The sequence below is a fragment of the Paramisgurnus dabryanus genome, chromosome 10 (genome assembly GCF_030506205.2).
Source record: "Paramisgurnus dabryanus chromosome 10, PD_genome_1.1, whole genome shotgun sequence".
Taxonomy (NCBI): Eukaryota; Metazoa; Chordata; class Actinopteri; order Cypriniformes; family Cobitidae; genus Paramisgurnus; species Paramisgurnus dabryanus.
Window position 1 is genome coordinate 24,892,901 of NC_133346.1, and position 19,832 is coordinate 24,912,732.

The 19,832-nt window shown below is 38.7% G+C and overlaps 1 protein-coding gene across 4 annotated transcripts in view; it reads left to right on the forward strand.

Annotated features, from left to right (window-relative positions):
* The window catches only part of vldlr (very low density lipoprotein receptor), a 232,424-nt gene that overhangs the window by 102,936 nt on the left and 109,656 nt on the right, over positions 1-19,832 (forward strand). For 3 of the 4 annotated variants that reach the window (XM_065290193.2, XM_065290194.2, XM_065290195.2), the window contains 2 exons: positions 7,593-7,712; positions 16,716-16,838. In XM_065290193.2, the coding sequence (XP_065146265.1) occupies positions 7,593-7,712; positions 16,716-16,838 (243 nt within the window). The remainder of the gene's footprint in view (positions 1-7,592; positions 7,713-16,715; positions 16,839-19,832) is intronic. The other variant, XM_065290197.2, reaches the window with a different exon arrangement.

Genomic DNA, 19,832 nt, shown 5'->3' on the forward strand with positions numbered 1-19,832 from the left:
TGTGTGAGTGAATGGGTGAATGTGAGGCTAATTGTAAAGCGCTTTGGATGGCCATAGGTCTATTAAAAGCGCTATATAAATGCAGTCCATTAGTGTTGAACACTCTCTTTCCATGCTGAACGCCATACCTCTAACTTTGTGTTTCTCTCCATTTTTCTAGCTACTTTTTTAAGGGCTGCAGTATGATGGTCATACCATAGAGCTGGCGTTTTTTCTTTGATTCTCTTTTTTCGAATGGGAGAAACGGCATCCATCGTGCTAGAGCAAACGTTGTTCAGGTTTTCTATTATAATATCCAGATCTTCACGGTTATCTGCTACATGTTTCATTTGAGACCGGTCTGGAAGAGTGCTAATAAAGCTATCTTTAGTGGTGGAAATTATTGTTGTGGCTAATCTGTAGTAGGGCTGGGCGGTATGACGGTATAATGTAAAGTAAAATGTCAGACGTAACAGATTTTTCTATTCCGTCTGTTCTGCGGAATGCAAATAAGTGGGCGTGGCTAACTCTGCACTCCAGCATGTTAGACTGAGTGTGACGGAGAAACATGTAAAATAGTTCACTTATAAAAAATGAACGAGTTATTTGTGTAATTTTTATACTAGTGCCAGTGAATCCACCACGGGTCACGCAGCGAGACTCTTGTCTTGCTCGCTCTCGCGCTCTCTCTCTCGCGCGCTCTCTCTCTGACGCTCTCTCTCCCCTCATGCAGCAGCCGGCTGGTCTCTCGCATGCAGATGTCTCTCTAGGCAAGCGCAAGGAGCTGCGACGCCAAATAAAGAGTTATTCTCGCACATAATGCTAATAGTTGTAAAGTTTTCTGAACTTTAAGCAAGCTAAGACAAAACTCGCCTTTATATCAGTGACACGTGCGCTGCTGGAGCGATGTAGTTTGACGCGCCATTTGCTTATACAAACATATTTGATCAGAAACACGAGAAAGAGATGCAAATGTTAAGTTCTAATAGAAAGTAAAGGGCGTCAAGACCTTAAAACAAACTTTATGATCATCATATCATAGCACCTGTCACATTTATAATATCTAGAGCTTCTTCTCTCATATACAGGTATTTATCATGTCTGTAGGTTTTTGCATATATTTTTACCTGTTCATTTTACATATTGCATATGTTTAATGTAATGTATGCATAAATAAAAATACAATGAAGCCATACTATAGCTTCAATAGTCCATAAAATTAATAACTCAATTAAAAACAAGATTCTGTCTAACCAAGACTTATCTGTTGTTATCTTCTGGGCATTTTCACTTTAACATTATTAACTTTAAATTGCTCATATTTTAAAATTGTGGTGAGCATTTAGTTAAAAGCTATAGTGAGTGGTGCATTTCTGTAAATTTTTATCATCAAAAAACAATATAAACTGAAAAACATGTATACCGTGAAATATTCCATTCCGTGAAATAAAATGACTCATTCCGTAAAAATAGATTTTTAGTCATTCCGCCCACCCCTAATCTGTAGCATGTTATAGACTGAGCGGTCCTATCTAGAAGTATTGTGTATGACACAAGGCAATAGTCTGAAACGGCATCGCTCTGGGGTGATATTTCGATGTCATTAATTTTGAGTCCGAGTGACAGAATTAAGTCTAATGTGTGCTTACGAGTATGCGTGGGCCCTGAAACGTTTTGTTTAATATCGAGAGAATTTAGAACATCGATAAACGCACGTCCTAATGCATCTTTTGAGTTATCCACATGGATATTAAAATCACCAACGATAAGTTGGGTGGATTCGTTTAAATTGATGTAATCGTCTGCTTTAAGCCAAGTCTCTGTTAAACAGAGTGCATCTAAGTTTTGGTCAGTAATTATTTCATTGATAATAGGTTCTTTATTGGTAAGGATCTAATGTTAAGAAGGCCGAATTTTAATTCAATTCAATTCAATTCAATTTTATTTATATAGCGCTTTTCACAAAAGTCAATTGTTTCAAAGCAGCTTTACATAAATAGAAGCAGTGAAAAGCACAGAAAACGACAGATAGCACAACAAAATACATGAAAGCATGAGCAGTTAAATTTGCTGCGGCAATGACTCAATATTATAATTGCACGTATTACTAAAGCAACGTATAGAAGAGGAAGCTAGGTAAAGCCCAAAAAGGCTGCCTCCCCGGGGTGAAAAACCCCCTAGGAGAAAAAAAAAAAACCCTGGGCTTTTATCCGAGGAAAAAAATAAGTCCTAGGAGGGAAAAACCCTTGGGAGAACGGAAATGGAGATTTAGCGGAGATTAATGCCGAGTTCAGACTGTATGATTTTCAAACTAGTCGGGTCACCTGTGGTTTCACACTGCGTGATTATCTGGGGAAGGGTTCAGTCGCTGCTGTTTCAGACTGCATGATGGATTGGCGACAGGGGTTTTCATACTGCATGACTTTACCGTAAGAAGAATCGCCGATAACTTTTTCCCGGTCTGCAAACTACGTCTCACAACCAAATGCACGCGAGAAGTGACGCGAAGGAAACAGCGCGAGGTCACGCGTGCAAGACCGGAGTTCTCACGTGAGACTGGGATTATTATTAAAAATGGTCATCCGCAAGAAGTTTACCATACAAATTGCATGTGCGCTCATTTGCAGCAGAAAGAAGAAGAAATAAAAATTATGAATGAGGAAATGTTTGGAGAGACTCCTCCCCGAAGTTCCAGCTGCCCTGCATGTTGCTCTCTCATTGGATGTAGGTCATCGCCGATGTTATTGTCAATCAAAACACATTTCACACGGAATGATTTTGAATCGCCGACCGGTCCAGATATTTAGCATGCCAAATATCTCACGGGTGTCGGCGACTTGTCGGCGATTCTCTCAGAACGCTTCTTTTATAATTCATACTGTGTGATTGTCACTCGCGTGCACGAGCATCGATTTGCCTGTGATTTCGGCCATTTGTCGGCGATTTCTCAAAACCTGTCGGCGAGTCAAAATCAGGGCTAAAATCGTGCAGTCTGAACTCGGCATAAGCGGTTCTGCCGGTGATCGTTGGTCAGGTATCAGCTGGGCATAACGTTGAAGGACAGCCAGTAGATCAGAGGTGTGCCGACTTTCACATCTACCGGGACTGGGTCTGTTTGTCTCGTCCTCGGGTCGAGGACGAGACAGGGAGAGAAAAACAAAATCGTATTAGCGTAGCGGCCGTTCATATGTATTGAAGTGTCACACAGTGATGTGGTTTAACTCAGCTTAGTTCCAGACAGACTAAATATTGCGGCATAATTATGTTATCCACAGTTGAGGATTTAGCAAATTGGGGGCCCAATGCGAGGGTATATATGGTAAATAAGGGTCACCTTCCGATCTTTAAGAGAAAATGAAACCTGACGACCCGTTTGACTAAGGCCTAAAGCCCCACTGTCGTCATTAATGCAGGTTCAGTGGCAAACGGGTCTATATTGTATACCATTTACAGGACCAGGAGAAAACGCCAAAAACATCGCAACCCGACCATACGTGTTAACCCGTTTGACTAAGGCCGGAAGCCCCACTGTCGTCGTTAATGCAGGTTCAGTGGCAAACGGGTCTGTATGGCATACTATTCATAAGACTTACGATAGCGCCAAAATCGCAACCCGACCATACGTGCCAACCCGTTTGACTAAGGCTGAGAGGCCCCACTGTCGTCGTTAATGCAGGTTCAGTGGCAAACGGGTCTGTATGGCATACTATTCACAAGACACACGAAAGCGCGAAAAACGCAACCCGACCATACATACCAACCCGTTTGACTAAGGCTGGAGGCCCCACTGTCGTCGTTAATGCAGGTTCAGTGGCAAACGGGTCTGTATGGCATACTATTCATAAGACTTACGATAGCGCCAAAATCGCAACCCGACCATACGTGCCAACCCGTTTGACTAAGGCTGGAGGCCCCACTGTCGTCGTTAATGCAGGTTCAGTGGCAAACGGGTATGTATGGCATACTATTCACAAGACACACGAAAGCGCGAAAAACGCAACCCGACCATACATACCAACCCGTTTGACTAAGGCTGGAGGCCCCACTGTCGTCGTTAATGCAGGTTCAGTGGCAAACGGGTCTGTATGGCATACTATTCACAAGACACACGAAAGCACCAAAATCGCAACCCGACCATACGTGCCAAACCGTTTGACTAAGGCCGGAAGCCCCACTGTCGTCGTTAATGCAGGTTCAGTGGCAAACGGTGGCAAACTATTTAATGCAATTCATTTTAAGTGTTCATGCAGAAAAGGTTTTTATTTATTTATTTGGTTGGTCTGTGTTATGACCGTGAGTGCTTTGTTCCGTGAAAATAACTATTGCAAGTTAAGAACCTTTACTAGACATATTATGCGAATGCTTTGTTGAAGAGAAAAGTTTTAAGTCTAGATTTAAAATGATCGACTGTGTCTGATTCTCGGACATCGGTTGGTAAATCATTCCAGAGCTTAGGGGCTAAGTAGGAAAAGGATCTTCCACTTTTAGACACTTTTGATAGTCTAGGGATAATCAATAGGCCAGAATTTTGCGACCGTAGTGTGCGTGATGGATTGTATTCTGATAGTAATTCTCTAAGATATGAGGGTGCTAAGCCATTTAAAGCTTTGTAGGTGATTAGTGATATTTTAAATTGGATGCGATATTTAACTGGTAGCCAGTGTAAAGATGCCAGAATTGGGCTTATGTGGTCATACTTCTTAGATCGAGTAAGTACCCTTGCAGAAGCGTTTTGAACTAGCTGAAGCTTGTTGATCTGATTTGAATGGCATCCCCCGAGTAGCGAGTTACAATAGTCTATTCTAGAGGTCATAAAAGCATGAATAAGCTTCTCTGCGTCAAATGTAGACAGTATATGGCGTATTTTTGAGATATTTCTAAGATGGAAGAATGCTGTGCGGCAGACGTTGGCGATATGACTATCAAAGGATAAGTTGCTGTCGAACATCACACCTAAGTTCCTAACCGTGGAAGATGGCACCACAGTACAGCCATCTATGTGCAATTTGTAATCTGACATATTATGTTTGTAGCGATTTGGTTCAATAATAAGTACCTCTGTCTTATTGGAGTTGAGCTTAAGAAAGTTATGTGCCATCCAGTCACTAACATCGCTAATGCAGTCTTTTAGCTTAGAAAACGTGTGTGTTTCGCTGGGATGTGAGGAGATGTAAAGCTGGGTATCATCCGCATAGCAGTGAAAACTTATGTTATGTTTCCTGATAATGTCTCCTAGGGGTAACATGTATAACGAGAACAGGATAGGACCTAAAACTGATCCCTGCGGTACACCGTATTTAACCAGGGAGTGATATGACTCTTCCTCATTTACATAAACAAAGTGATAGCGATTGGTTAGATATGACCTAAACCAGGCTAGCGCCTGACCACTGATACCAACATAGTTTTCTAGTCTATTGAGTAGGATTCTGTGGTCTATTGTGTCAAATGCTGCACTAAGGTCTAGTAATATAAGAATTGAGATTTCACCACGATCGGATGTTAATAGGAGGTCATTTGTAACTCTAAGCAACGCTGTCTCTGTGCTATGGTGGGGCCTGAATCCTGATTGGAACTTTTCATATGTACTATTATTTGTCAAGAATGTGCGTAACTGGCTTGCCACTACCTTTTCTAATATTTTCGAAAGAAATTTTAACATTTGAGTTTCATCTGTTAATGTATTGTGTTCTAATTTTATGTTAATAAGATTTGTACGAGACGAGGTAAACTGTGCTCTGTATTAATTTGTTCGAGGAACAGACACAGTCGAGATGTGTTTGTACCACTGATCTATATAAATGACTGGATTGCGCATAGAACGCTTGACGTAACTGCGTGAGGTGAAGCCAGCGCAGAGTTCGAGCGGCCATCTTGGTATACCCAACCGGCAGAGAGCGTCATTGACTTCCATTCAAAATCATGATCAAAATGTACCCCCTTTACAGCGTATCAGTTACACAAGGTTAATTTTTAGGATATGTGTACGTTAATTATTTGTTAATTCTGGTGTTATTTGCAATGTTTATGTTTTAATCGGGCAGGATAATGGATTTATAAAAAAACCGTTAAAGGACAAGTTCGGTATTTTAGACTTAAAGCCCTGTTTTCAGATTGTTTATGGTCAAATAGAATGGTTTTGACTGAAATTTCGACATTTTCGGCTGCCCTGAGAATTTTCTCGTGTTTGTGTTTCAGCTCAGACCTCTACAATGGGTTTAATGGTGCACTGGAACAATCCTTCCTAAAATGCATTAAACTTTCGTTTACAAAGACGTGAAACTCACCGAGTGGTCAGGGGTGTTCACTGGTATGCTCACACAAAAATCGCTCCAAAAGACGCATTCCAACAGGTTTTCTCGTAGTTTTTACCACCTCCATTGACATGTATTAGATGTGCTGTGAGGTACTTTATTACTCCGCGTCGGGAACTTTGTTTCTATTCTTGCAATTGGCAAAGGCGGATTAGCACCACCACCTGGGCTGGAGTGTTTATTATTCAAGCTCTAAGCGGAAGAATATACGGGTGTGAGGCGTTTGGAAAAATAGGTCCACAAGTTAACAACAAATGCTAAAACAGCTGTTGGAAAGCATCTTTTGCAGCGATTTTTGTGTGAGCATATCAGTGAACACCCCTGACCACTCGGTGAGTTTCACGTCTTTGTAAACGAAAGTTTAATGCATTTTAGGAAGGATTGTTCCAGTGCACCATTAAACCCATTGTAGAGGTCTGAGCTGAAACACAAACACGCGAAAATTCTCAGGGCAGCCGAAAATGTCGAAATTTCAGTCAAAACCTTTCTATTTGACCATAAACAATCTGAAAACAGGGCTTTAAGTCTAAAATACCGAACTTGTCCTTTAAGGTGAGTGTGTCTGTTGCATTTGTTAATGACACGGGTATAAATAAAGTTTTTTTGACATTCAGCTACACTGTGACGGTCAGCGTTATTTCTCTAAATAAGTTTAGGTAACTTGTAAGTTTAGATAACATAATTACAAAGCTAGCAAATTATTGCATGCACATACGGTACAAAGCATGATTATTTATTTAGATTTCAGAATGAGCACGTTTATTGTCATTAATACTAAATATGCTGCGGTCTGTCTGCTGATCTGATACTGTAATAAAGATGAATGTATAATAACTGATTAAAACGCAAAATGTACAACTTTCAGTAAATAACTATTTACATGCTTTGGACGTTTGTGTTGTACAGTAATAATGTACAGATTAACTTCACATTTAAAAACGAAGACGAGTAAAGTGATGTTTTATCATTAAAATCTGATAACGTCCATTGATTTAATAGAACGTTTGGGTATACCAACATGGCGGCGCGGTGGCTTCACAAGTGTGACGTCATGCGCAATCCAGTCATTTATATAGATCAGTGGTTGGTACTCTGGTAAAAAAGGCTCTTTGTGCTGGGATATATGTGATCTTGACATGTCAAGGCAGCTAACAGACTGAAGGGTAAGCCGATCTGTCTGTTTCCTGACCTGGGCCCTGGATAGTCAGACAATATCAAAAGTAAGACTATTGGTCAGATTTCTAGAGAGTATACCGGTATATGCTCAAGTAAACCATCTCATTCTATTCTGCTTCACAGCCTCCCGAATAGAATGTGAGCAGTCTCAGTTTCAGTGTGGAAATGGTCGGTGTATTCCATCTGTGTGGAAGTGTGATGGTGATCAGGACTGCTCAGATGGCAGTGACGAGACTTCCTGCGGTAAGGTTTTCTTGCTATAACTGTGTAATTGTGTGCATGAGAGCTCAATACAATCATTTACATTTCTGCACACAATTAATGTGGGTGTATAGTCTCAGTGTATGTCAAAATAGCCACACCTTCAAGTTAGCATAATGCCAACATGTGTTTTTACTTTTACTTTTAACTCTTTCCCCGCCATTGACGAGATATCTCGTCAATTAAGAGAAAACGCTTCCCCGCCAATGACGAGATTTTCCGTCTTTCCGCAATACCGCCATTATCCACCAGGTGGCGCCCTTCCGCAACATTTTAAAACTGGAAGTATTGCCCTATGGCAAGCTGCTGCATGTCCGTGTCTGTTTTAAAGATCGCTCTGGATGGGATCTCTATGAAAAAATTGAATTATTTTTGCTTTTTGCTCAAAATATGGTGTTTTTGCAAAAACCTACCCATATTCAAAAGCTGATTGCAAAAGAACCACTAAAGGTAGGATGAAACTTTTTTTTTTGAAAGCAGAGGGTCTGTTCTTTCATTTGGTATATTGTATGTTTATTTAAAGAAGAACATTTTCTGGAAGGCATTAAACTTTGGTGAAAATCATGAAAAACGCTGGCGCTGGCTGGCAACTTTTTTTAAAAACGCTGGCGGTGAAAGAGTTAAACTTGACAGACGACCTGACCAATCATAATACCGATAATATGCGTTGCCAACATTATTCGCCATTTTGTGCGACATTCAAACCACCTAGTGTTAAACCGGCTGCACACTTTGTAACTTTAAATAGTCCGATATTTGCTTGTTGTCACTCTGTACGAACATGATCCCACCTAAAAGCCATGTCATATTATTTAAAATCAGCTGTCACACTACAACAGGTTTTCAAATGGAAGGTTGAAATCTACATAATACATAATAATGGCCTTTAACCACCTAGGACCGGGTATACTTCTTCTCTGCATGCGCAGCTTTCAAAGTACACTCACTGCGGCTACGCATGGATGGCCGTTTTTGACACTGCGCTGTCTTACGCATACTGTTCGCACACTGTCCGCACAGTCTCAAATTTTGGGTTGCGTATGGAGGACCGCGAACCCTCCTGATGACGAAAATTACGTTATGCGGACGGCCTGCTTATGCGAACGTCCCTAGTATACCCTCTCAAATAAACTGCATGTTGTTCGTCTGCATATACTGCAACCCAACAAACAAGTAGTGGCTACTATACAGGGATGTCTTATGATGAAACATCCAAACGTTACAAATAGGCGTGGTTCTAGACTCATTTTAGGGGGGCTCCAGCCACCCTGTCTGTCATCTTAGCCCCCCTAAAATTAATATTAAATACCAAATATTTTTAATACATCTTAGTATTTCTTCCAAACTATCAAATATATTGTTTTGAAGTTTTATTTATTTGTAAAAACAATTTATTCAAAGATAATAATTAAAATAACGCAAAATGCAGGACATTTAGATGAAAAAGAATAACGAGTTTATGAGGCATTTGATTAGCTTCGCTGTTCTGCACATGCGTCGTAACCACCAGCGGCGTAAAGTCATAGTGGAGGTGAGTGCGAGCGCCAGTGTTAAGCCGCCTTTCCACTGCAAACGACGGCCGATAAGCCGGAAGTCATTCATTTCCTATGGAGAGTCGCAAAGGGTCTGCGTGAAGTGCCGACCATCTGCGGATGCGTAAATATCGGATCCGTTTTGAGCGTTGGATCCGTTAAAAAATTTGAACTTGCGCGACTAAACCGCATGCGATATGCCGACCGGAAGTTATGAATTTCATTGTATTCCAATCATAAACTGTGTGTGAGGTAAAATGATTAATCCTTTTTGTTTAACTTTATTAGTAACACTTGAATCCTTTTAAAACAACTTTTGATTACTGATAATAAATACATTATTAATTTGTGTATGTAATATTTTAATCTTGTCTTCATATGTTCTCTCCAAAAAATATTGGCAATCTTTGTTTTTTGTTTCATTCATTTGCATTCATTTATTTATTCCACCATGGCAAATATATTAGAATGAGCCTCTTGCGCTGGAATGAGCTTCCCTCCCATATACGATTAAACTGAAACTTCATTACGACTGCCACAAGGGGGAGAACTCCGACTGTCGTTTCCGTATGTCGTGTGCAGTGGAAAGGCGGCTTTACAGGTCACACAGAGGCAGCTGCTATCTTAAAATCATTGTTTCATAAAATATCCAACATGGAATTTCAGAAGGTATTTTCGCTAATATTTTAATTTGTTTGCTAGCCTGTATGAGTGCAGTCATGTCTGCAAAATATATAAGAATATTTTCCGTCTCAAATGAGCTAATATTAGTTATCCCCCGTTTATAATTCAAAATTGCTTTGCAAACTGATGCCGTGGCGTTTTTAGTTTACAGTCATGACACATTTTGAAATACAAGGTCTATATTTTTGCCTTTTTCTTGTTCCCAGTAATACTAGCTGTGAATAATATGATGCTTAGTTTTTGAATGTGCAATTGAAGAATTTGTCATTTTGAGTTTAACCCACAAAATTTCTGTAAACACTGCCATAACATAGGTTACGCACGAACACACACACACAAACAAACAAACACACCTCCTGGGATGTAACAAACCCAGTGCACAAATTGTTCTACATATACATTCAACAGATGCTGTACGATTTTATTTAACACTATAGAGTTTATTTAACACCAATTTAATCTTCATGCAAGATATCTAAATTATTTTGTACTGCTAAACTAAAATTGTATATTGTTTGCCTTAATAAAGTGTGTGTAAATAAAAGAAGTAAAAAAGTGGTTACATTAAAACTTTTTTCTACTTGTCATTTTTTAAAAAGCTTAAAACGTACCAATAATTATCGCTATCGAATGATATAACATGTTATATCGATGATATACATTTTAGCTCTATCACCCAGCCCTAGTTGAAATTACTTTTCTTTTTCAGACTCTTTAAAATGTTTCCTTACTGACGATATGTTTTTTGCTTTTATCAAACAGGCACGCCTCTCACTCTGCACATATTGATATTTGATTGCGTCATTGTTTACATTGTAAAATCAGTAAAATTAATTTGGTCCTTTCACTTATTCAGACGAACACCTAATGCCGAGTTCAGACTGCATGATTTTCAAACTAGTCGGGTCACCTGTGGTTTCACACTGCGTGATTATCTGGGGTAGCGTTCAGTCGCTGCTGTTTCAGACTGCATGATGGATTGGCGACAGGTGTTTTCATACTGCATGACTTTACCGTAAGAAGAATCGCCGATAACTTTGTCCCGGTCCGCAAACTATGTCTCACAACCAAACGCACGCAAGAAGTGACGCGAAGGAAACAACACGAGGTCACGAGTGCAAGACCCGAGCTCTCACTTGAGACTGGTATTATTATAAAAAAAATCATAGCTCGCAAGAAGCTTACCATACAAATTGCATGTGCGCTCATTTGCAGCAGAAAGAAGAAGAAATAAAGATTATGAAAGAGGAAATGTTTTAAGAGACTCAAAATCAAAATCAGGGCTAAAATCGTGCAGTCTGAACTCGGCATAACATGCATTTATTGCTATTTTCGACAAACATTTGGTGCATCCCTAGTACGGCTGTCGTTTAGTCGACTAATCGGTCGATGCCGTCTTTGTTCGACCAGTTGCTAATTAATTTATTTTCACCAATAAAGAAATTTTCATTTGATTTACTCCTTGATATTTATTCCTTTATAAGCAGTTATATATTACTGTATTCTAAATATAATTAGCCTATGTTTTATTCCCAACTTTAAATGCTTTAATGTAGGCTATTTTGTTACAGCGCCACAGTTTAGCGCACCACGCAGAACACTCTGGAACCACACATGTGGCTGGCTGCACTGCTACTTTGCTCAGAAAGGAATATATGTAGTTTTGCTGTATTCATTCAGTTCAAACACTTCTTGTTTTAGCTTTAGTCAGCAAAATGTCCAAGAAATCTAAATCTTTTGTCTGGCTGCATTTTACAAAAAAGGTCACGGAGTTTGAGTGCGTACGCTCAAAATGTTTGCGAAAAGTAAATGCTACAGCCTATTTTTTGTAAATTCTTTCATTCAAATAGTAATTAAAATACAGTATTAAAATAATTAAAATTAAAGTCTCTCTTGATTGTGTTCCAAATTATTAACATTTACGTATTTTAGGCTATAAGTAAATTGCAGATTAAGTTTTGTTTTTGTAAATCCTCAGACATTATTTTTACCACTTAATTAAGTTTTGCTTTATAGAAAGCATTTCTTTAAAGTGAATTTCGTTTTGTATAAATTGTTTCTTAATTTTAATAAATGTTTCATCAACCAACTGCATGTATTTAATAAATAAAAAGCAAATATAGCAGACAATATAATAACCATGCATGGAGGCGCCGGCACGGCGCGTTCACTTCATTGCATTGTTAACTAGAACGCACCTCATCATAAATGAATAAAACTCAGCTTATGCCTATATGCCTCATACATTAGCATTAAATATCTTTGCTGCATTCATCTAGAAGATGACAAGGGCTTTCTCACACACAGTGAGTTAGACCTGCCTTGGCCGGTGCGTCTTTTACGCATTCTTAAAGTGCCTGTTTTATCCATTCGTTTTATCGTGTTGCAGTCTATTCGGTAACATTCCACATACGACGGGCTTAGATTTGGAAATATATTACATCTACATTTCAGTGGTAACAGATACGGTGATGATGATCATCTTCTTTCTTTACTGTAGCACTACCTCAAACTAAAGCGGAGTTTCATCGGAGCTGTCATTTTCTTAAATGAGCTGCGGCAATGTTTCAAATGAGCTTCTAACGCTAGACAAACGCCTTTATTTTCAACATGATTACCTTGTACCGAAATCATTTCGAAACTAAGGAGCCATTTGTCCTCCAATTCAGCATTTGCTGGACTTTTATTTGTACATTTGACGCGGTTGAAAATAGCCTAAATAATGTAACAAAACAAAAATAAACCTATTGGCCATCCTACTATACAGCCTATTATTATTAGGATTGTTTTTAGGGTATTTTTGTGTGTGTGTGTGTGCGCGTGTGTGTGTGCGCGTGTGTGCGTGTGTGCGTGTGTGCGTGTGTGTGCGTGTGTGTGTGTGTGTGTGTGTTTGTTTGTTTTTAAATGCCTAGATCGGCTGGACAAAAGTTAACCCATAGCTTCAAAATTAAAGAAGAATATACAGCCTGTATAAACAAGAGCTTTTGTTAGGATTTTTCATATCAGGGTACCCGCGGAGTCTTAAAAGTCTTGAAAAAGCATTGAATTTCATTTTCCCATATTAAGGCCTTAAAAGGTATTGAATTTCACCTCAAAGTCTTGAATTTTTCACGGAGGTCTTAATTTTTCAAATGATCAATAGATTTATATGCTGTTAATTCAGACACAAAACTCACGTGCACGAAAACCACGCGCGAGTGATAGATACGAGCGCAGAACACTATCCATGTTTGGAACAGCATCTTAGCGAGCGCGCAGAACACTATTCGCGCGCGGGAAAGCATTCTCGCGTGTTCACAGAACACTATTCGCGCGCTGAAAAACGTCCTCCCGAGAGCGCACCTCTGTTCAAAGCGCACAAATGCAGTCACGCGAGCAAAGTAAAAAGTTAAGTAAAAAGGCTGGGATGATAAAGTAAAGGGTGGGATGAGCGCTCGTTCGACTTTCTCTATGCGCTTGCAGTAACACAACACGCACTTGCTCGATCAAGTTGACTTTGGGACTGTGGGGGCGGGACAATAACGGGTGTCCAAGCACCTGTGATCGGTTGTTTGATTTAATCAGTGACACACACAATCTTCTGTTCCACAATCCGTCTCTAGTAAATCTAGGTAGAGAAGACACGTTTTAATATGATCATTATGTCGGAGAAGATCATTTATATGTTAAACAATAGTCTTGTGTGATCCATGCAATAATAAGCTGCAACAATAACGCAAATTTGAAAGCTATTATATATTTTGTTTACTGTTTAATTAGATAATATCAATTTGCAATACATACTATAGGCTACATATTTACATTGTCACACTAAGTTAGCATTAGAAAACTTTAGTATGGTCCTGTATAAAGATTAACAGAAAAGATTGACAGAAATATATCTATATATGAGCTTGTGTCCAGTTTTTTGTTTGGTGCAGTGAACAGATCTCTTGTCTTTTTAGGGTCAAAATAGCATTACATTTTAATTTGTTGTTGTGTTTGAGGGGTTTTTGTTTCATTTGCCATAATATGGTTAATTTTGTTTGTAAGTATTGTTCTGGTTCGGAGCATTACTGATGAGTGGTATTAGATGTTGTTATTATCTTAACTATATTAAACAGCAAAAAATTAATACCTTAAAATTGGTGTTATTGTTTGGTTTGCAGCTTATTTCATGGATCAAACAAGGCTATTGTTTAAACATAAATTACCTTATCCGACATAATGGTCATATTAAAACGTGGCGGGCTGCACAAGATAAAGAGGAGGGCCACATGTGGCCCCTGGCCCTCCAGTTATCCCTGATTTAGGGATTTTCAAATTTACAATAAATGTACATTTAAATCTATTTGATTGTTGGTTTTGATTGTTGGGTAAAGATAAGGGTTAGACCGTTTGGGCCTTGGACTCAGCCTTTCAGAGGCATGTTGTCATGAATGTTCAAACACTTGTAAATAGTAATTATTTGAGCTATATTACGTTATTTAAAATGATTTATTCTACTCGAATGGGCGCGATGTAGGTATTAAATTTCCTTTGAAGTGGTATTAAAAAGGTCTTAAAAAGGCCTTGAATTTAGGTTTGACAATCCTGGGGGTACCCTGTCATATGTTTTAACAGTTATATTTTTTTTGTAGTGTGTGGGTGTGGTCAGGTGCGCGATTGTGACTGTCACTATAGACCTTGGACTAGGCTTGCTGCGATAGTCGGTGAAATGGTAATAACCGGTGCTTCAGCCTCTAACCGGTTATATCACTTGCCCACCGCGACACCATCTTTCACCGTCGTTTTGATATTTTTGTGTAATTAAATCATTTAGTTTCGTTAGAGAGAGCAAACACTTACAACTGAATGTGTCTGTTGTCTGAATTCAGCGGGGCTAAACGCGCGTCACGTCACAGAGCAGCAGGTGTCAGATTTCATTTATTTCTGTCAGAGTTTGCAAGGCAAGCTGACTGACCAGATGATGACAGAAGCTTTGCTTGTTTTTGTTATAATATACATATATGATGTTTAATATAAGCGAGATCATTTTGTTGTTTTTCATCAAGAAAAATATTAAACCCAATTCAAGCAGCGCTTTTATGGAGAAGTAGCCGGTTGCTCTGCTTGGGACTGGAGGGTTCTGTGAGAATTACCTGCGCACATTGACTCAAGCACTTAAGTAAACCAGCTGTTGCCCTCACATTGGACAGAGCTCCTCACTTTGCAGTTAAAAAATCACTTAATCCTCAAATAATTGTATTATAATTATAGTTTTATATATTATTATTAATGTTTTTCGTTGCTGTTTTATAAATTCTCTATGAAAATTGTTTAATAAATGTTCAATCAAAATGCAAAACATTGCGTCTTTTTTATTTTTATTTGACTAATCGATGCGCAGGACAGGACTTTGGTTGAATAAGCATTTCTTTGGTTGACTACAGCCCTAATCCCTAGTGACAACTCCATGGCTATACATTTGTGTAAATGTGTTAATGTGTTATTGCTAAGGTGACTAAAATGGTTTTTAGTTCACGTCATGCCGGCTGCAATGATTATCTTTATTACTATTAACCAGGGCTCTGAACCGGTTCAAGGAACGAAAACGAAAACCGGAAACGAACGAAATTTTAACAGGAACAAAAACGAAAACAAATTTTAAAAATCAATTTTAATCGTTCTGAACAGAAACGTTTATTTAAAATTACCATTAACCGGTTAATAACGTTATTTTATCGTTTTCTTTAATATTGTACTTATCAGTGACCAATCATGAGATTTGAACAGTACAACATGTGACTTTGACGCATCAAGGGTGAGTGACTTTGATACATAGCGTGAGTGAAATGCCCGCGCAGCAGTCATCGAGTCTCCGGCCCGATAGCATTTGTCTTAAATAACCACAAAGCTACCCATCAAATGTTCAGAGGTATGTTTAAGTTAAAACTTGCTTGGAAATATGAAGATGCAAACTGTAACTCAAAAAAGCCAGGGGACTTATACCACTGTCAATAACTTTTTAGATGGGTCGCCACCAAGAAATTCCTTTTCGTTATTATTTTTCTTACGACAAGCTGTCTTAACAAGTCTGTCTGCAATATTGAAGGATGTGGGGGAGAAGTACAGTAGCCGGGAATCACTGAGGTAACTTACAGAGGCACATTTAACATAAACATCCAGCAGAGTATGCTGCGGTTTCAACCAGAAAAAGACATGGTTGAAAACGGGTCGTTTTTTTCAGCTGTTTATACTTAAAATGAATGCAGGTATTTCTTTTGTGGTTTTAACAATTAATGAAATGTTGAAGTTTAGTTGTATCATGTGTTATGTTATTATTTTTGTGTGAAAATTTGTCTGTATGCATGCATTTGTTAAAGTATAGCCTGAATTAAAATAACGTTATTAACCGGTATTTTTTCTAAGTTAACCGTTTTCGGAACGTAAATGTTCAATGAGGAACGCAAAAACGGAAACGTTAAAATATCGATTCTGCTCGGAGTGAAACGATTGATAATTTTTTTTTTTTTAAGCCCTGCTATTAACAGTGTTGCTTCCTGGCCCATGTTAAAAAAGCTATCCCCAAATATTTAGATATGGCTTGGGCCCTTCATCTGCATTATTATTTGTGAGTCACAATAATCACATACCTCCGCATAATTTAAGGAATTGTTATTGATTGTGACAGAATACGATATGCACTTGAGTTTAACGGTTGGGTTTAGGGGTTGCAAATCCCTGTTACTCATTCCAATGGAAAGACCTTTACACATTTTGTAATGTATCTGTTTTCTTATCTTTCCAGTGAGGAAGACCTGTGCAGAAGGGGACTTTGTCTGTCACAGTGGTCAGTGTGTGCCCAAGAGATGGCAGTGCGATGGTGAGCCGGACTGTGAGGATGGCTCAGATGAAAGTATTGAGATGTGCCGTAAGTCTGATTTCTTCTTCCTTAGTTGTACTGTACCAGTAAAGTTTGTTCAGTGGCAAGGCCAGCAACAAATCAAAGATTTAAGGAGCACCTCACATGCAATCTAGTCATATACAGTGAGGAAAATAAGTATTTGAACACCCTGCTATTTTGCAAGTTCTCCCTCTTAGAAATCATGAAGGGGTCTGAAATTGTCATTGTAGGTGCATGTCCATTGTGAGAGACATAATCTAAAAAAATGTATGATTTTTTTACTATTTATTTGTATGATACAGCTGCAAATAAGTATTTGAATACCTATCTATCAGCTAGAATTCTGACCCTCAAAGACCTGTTAGTCTGCCTTTAAAATGTGCACCTCCACTCCATTTATTATCCTAAATGAGATGCACCTGTTTGAGGTCGTTAGCTGCATAAAGACACCTGTCCACCCCATACAATCAGTAAGAATCCAACTACTAACAGGGCCAAGACCAAAGAGCTGTCCAAAGACACTAGAGACAAAATTGTACACCTCCACAAGGCTGGAAAGGGCTACGGGGAAATTGCCAAGCAGCTTGGTGAAAAAATGTCCACTGTTGGAGCAATCATTAGAAAATGGAAGAAGCTAAACATGACTGTCAATCTGCCTCGGAGTGGGGCTCCATTCAAGATCTCACCTCGTGTGGTCTCAATAGCCGCTTTTGCACTATCGGGCCTGTGTGAGCCAGGGCTTCAAACGGGCCTCACGGAGCCAATAGCCTCAGACCTCCAGCTGTGTAGCCAAAATCACGACGCGTTTGCATTGTCAAGCCAATAGCGCCGTAGCGCTTCAGAAAACCCCGCCCTTAATACGCCTACCTGGATGTAACGTCACACAACTCCGCCTGTTTTACCGTGAGGAAGTCACTTCAATCTGACAGGAGACGGGAGTGAGATCGCATCATCATACAACAAACATAATGAAAATAACTGAGGCGGCTGTTTGCACGGTGAAAGCCAAGATGAGAAGATAGAGATGTTTGCTCCATTCGCGGTGTTACTCTTGAAGTTTATGTTGGCTGCACACGAGCGATCTCACGACGAGACAATATTAGATCAATAAGCAATAGTAAACTTTATGAAGTAGGATAATTACAAATAAAGCGTTCATCTACCTAATGTGCTATTATACTATATACACAATATTTTAAAGAATATAACGAGTCCTAGTTTTACATTTATGTAAAATAATCTTATTTTAAAATATGCACGTGTGTCTAAATATGTAACGATAAGTTTGTAATTATAGTTCTATGGCGATGTAAACATACAGTGCCGCTGCTAGCCATTTTGGTGCCCTAAGCATAATTCCTTTAAAATGCCCCCCAGTTTAACTTTTTATTACCAAACATATAACTTAATAGCAGAAAGTAAAATCTTCACAGCTTTAGTCAACAAACACTACACATTTGAAAGTGCAAACTTTTATAGAATAGCAAAATAGAAAAAAATTACCAAACTTAAATAGAATAGCAAAATAAAATAAAATATCAGTATAATCCAGACATGTTTTTCCCAAGTACAATGTCACTTTAAATAAATTACATTAAATAAACATCAATAAGTAAACAAGAATGCTCAATTTTCTTAAATAAAACAAAGATTTAGAGAACTAAGTGTCACAGTAATATTTGCTTCATATCATACATGGTGACGTTTTATATTTTTATATATTTAACAGTCAGGAATTGTTAGCCTACCATGTGCACTGACTGCTGCTAGCGTTAACTTATACTGAGAAAGTATTAACCACCATCACGTCAAAATAAACCACGAAATAAACTACTGCTCAATATCTAAAGAAACGTAAAGAAAGTAACAGCTGCCATCAGTTATTTGTAAAATGCATGCATAGGTAATGTTTTACAGTAAAATCTCAATTTAGCTTGCACTGAAGTTATAAATTATAACAACATAGTTTGCTAACATTAATGCCAGCACAGCAAGTTCGAGGCGCATTACGATTAGCAGCAGCTGCAGCCCATGCACATTTCCCTTTACTAAGGAATGATTAAACATGATGGACTTACCTGCAAGTGATGCACGGGCATCATCCCGCAGTTTCATCTTTTTTCCGATCATGACTCCTGCTGTCTTTTCGGGACCATTTCCAATAGTTTACTGTCTGGCCGTATTTCAATCCGAAGGCTGCCTGCAGCCTACGCGAGGTCGCATATGAAGGCTGCATACGTCATCAAGCCTGGTTTATTTCAGTTAACTGAACATTACATTAGCAAGTCATAAGCATATTACAACAATTTACGATGAACTAAGAATAATAGTCAATTTTATCATCGTTAATATTACGAAATAAGAACGTTTTGATGACGTATGCAGCCTGGAAATGCGACCTCTGGAGGCTGCAGCCTTCGGATTGAGAAACGGCCTCTGTCAAACTTTGTCAGGCGCCCGCGCGATCAACCTGCACGGACCATCAAAGGCTGGGGGGCATACTTTCTTTACTAGAGCAATTCAATTATCTCGTTCCCCCTTTTTTGTAACATATACATGGATAAAAAGTGCCTAATAATATTTCTATAGGCTAATAAAATTCTATCAGCATTATAATTTTTTTCATTAGGCTATTATTTTGGTTCCCTACGCACAGAGCGTGATGCGCGTTATGGGAGCGGCGGGGCTGTAAACATACTTACACATTATAAGAGGTGTGATATCTTTAATCATGAAAACGTTAATAGTTAAGCATCACATGAAACACAAGGTAACTGTCTAATAGCTATTTCAATAATGTGTCAATCAATAAATACTTGTCTATAAAGAACTGCCTCGAATAGCTGAAAATCACTTTACTTGCATCTTAAAAATCAAAACGTTTGAGAAATCATTAGAAAATGTACTCGTTAAGAATCAACTCTGAATATACACAAGTATTTAAAAAGCTATGTTACAGTGGTTAAGTTAATGATGGTTATATTTACCATTTTGTTGCATCTTACCATTTCTGTGTTTCAG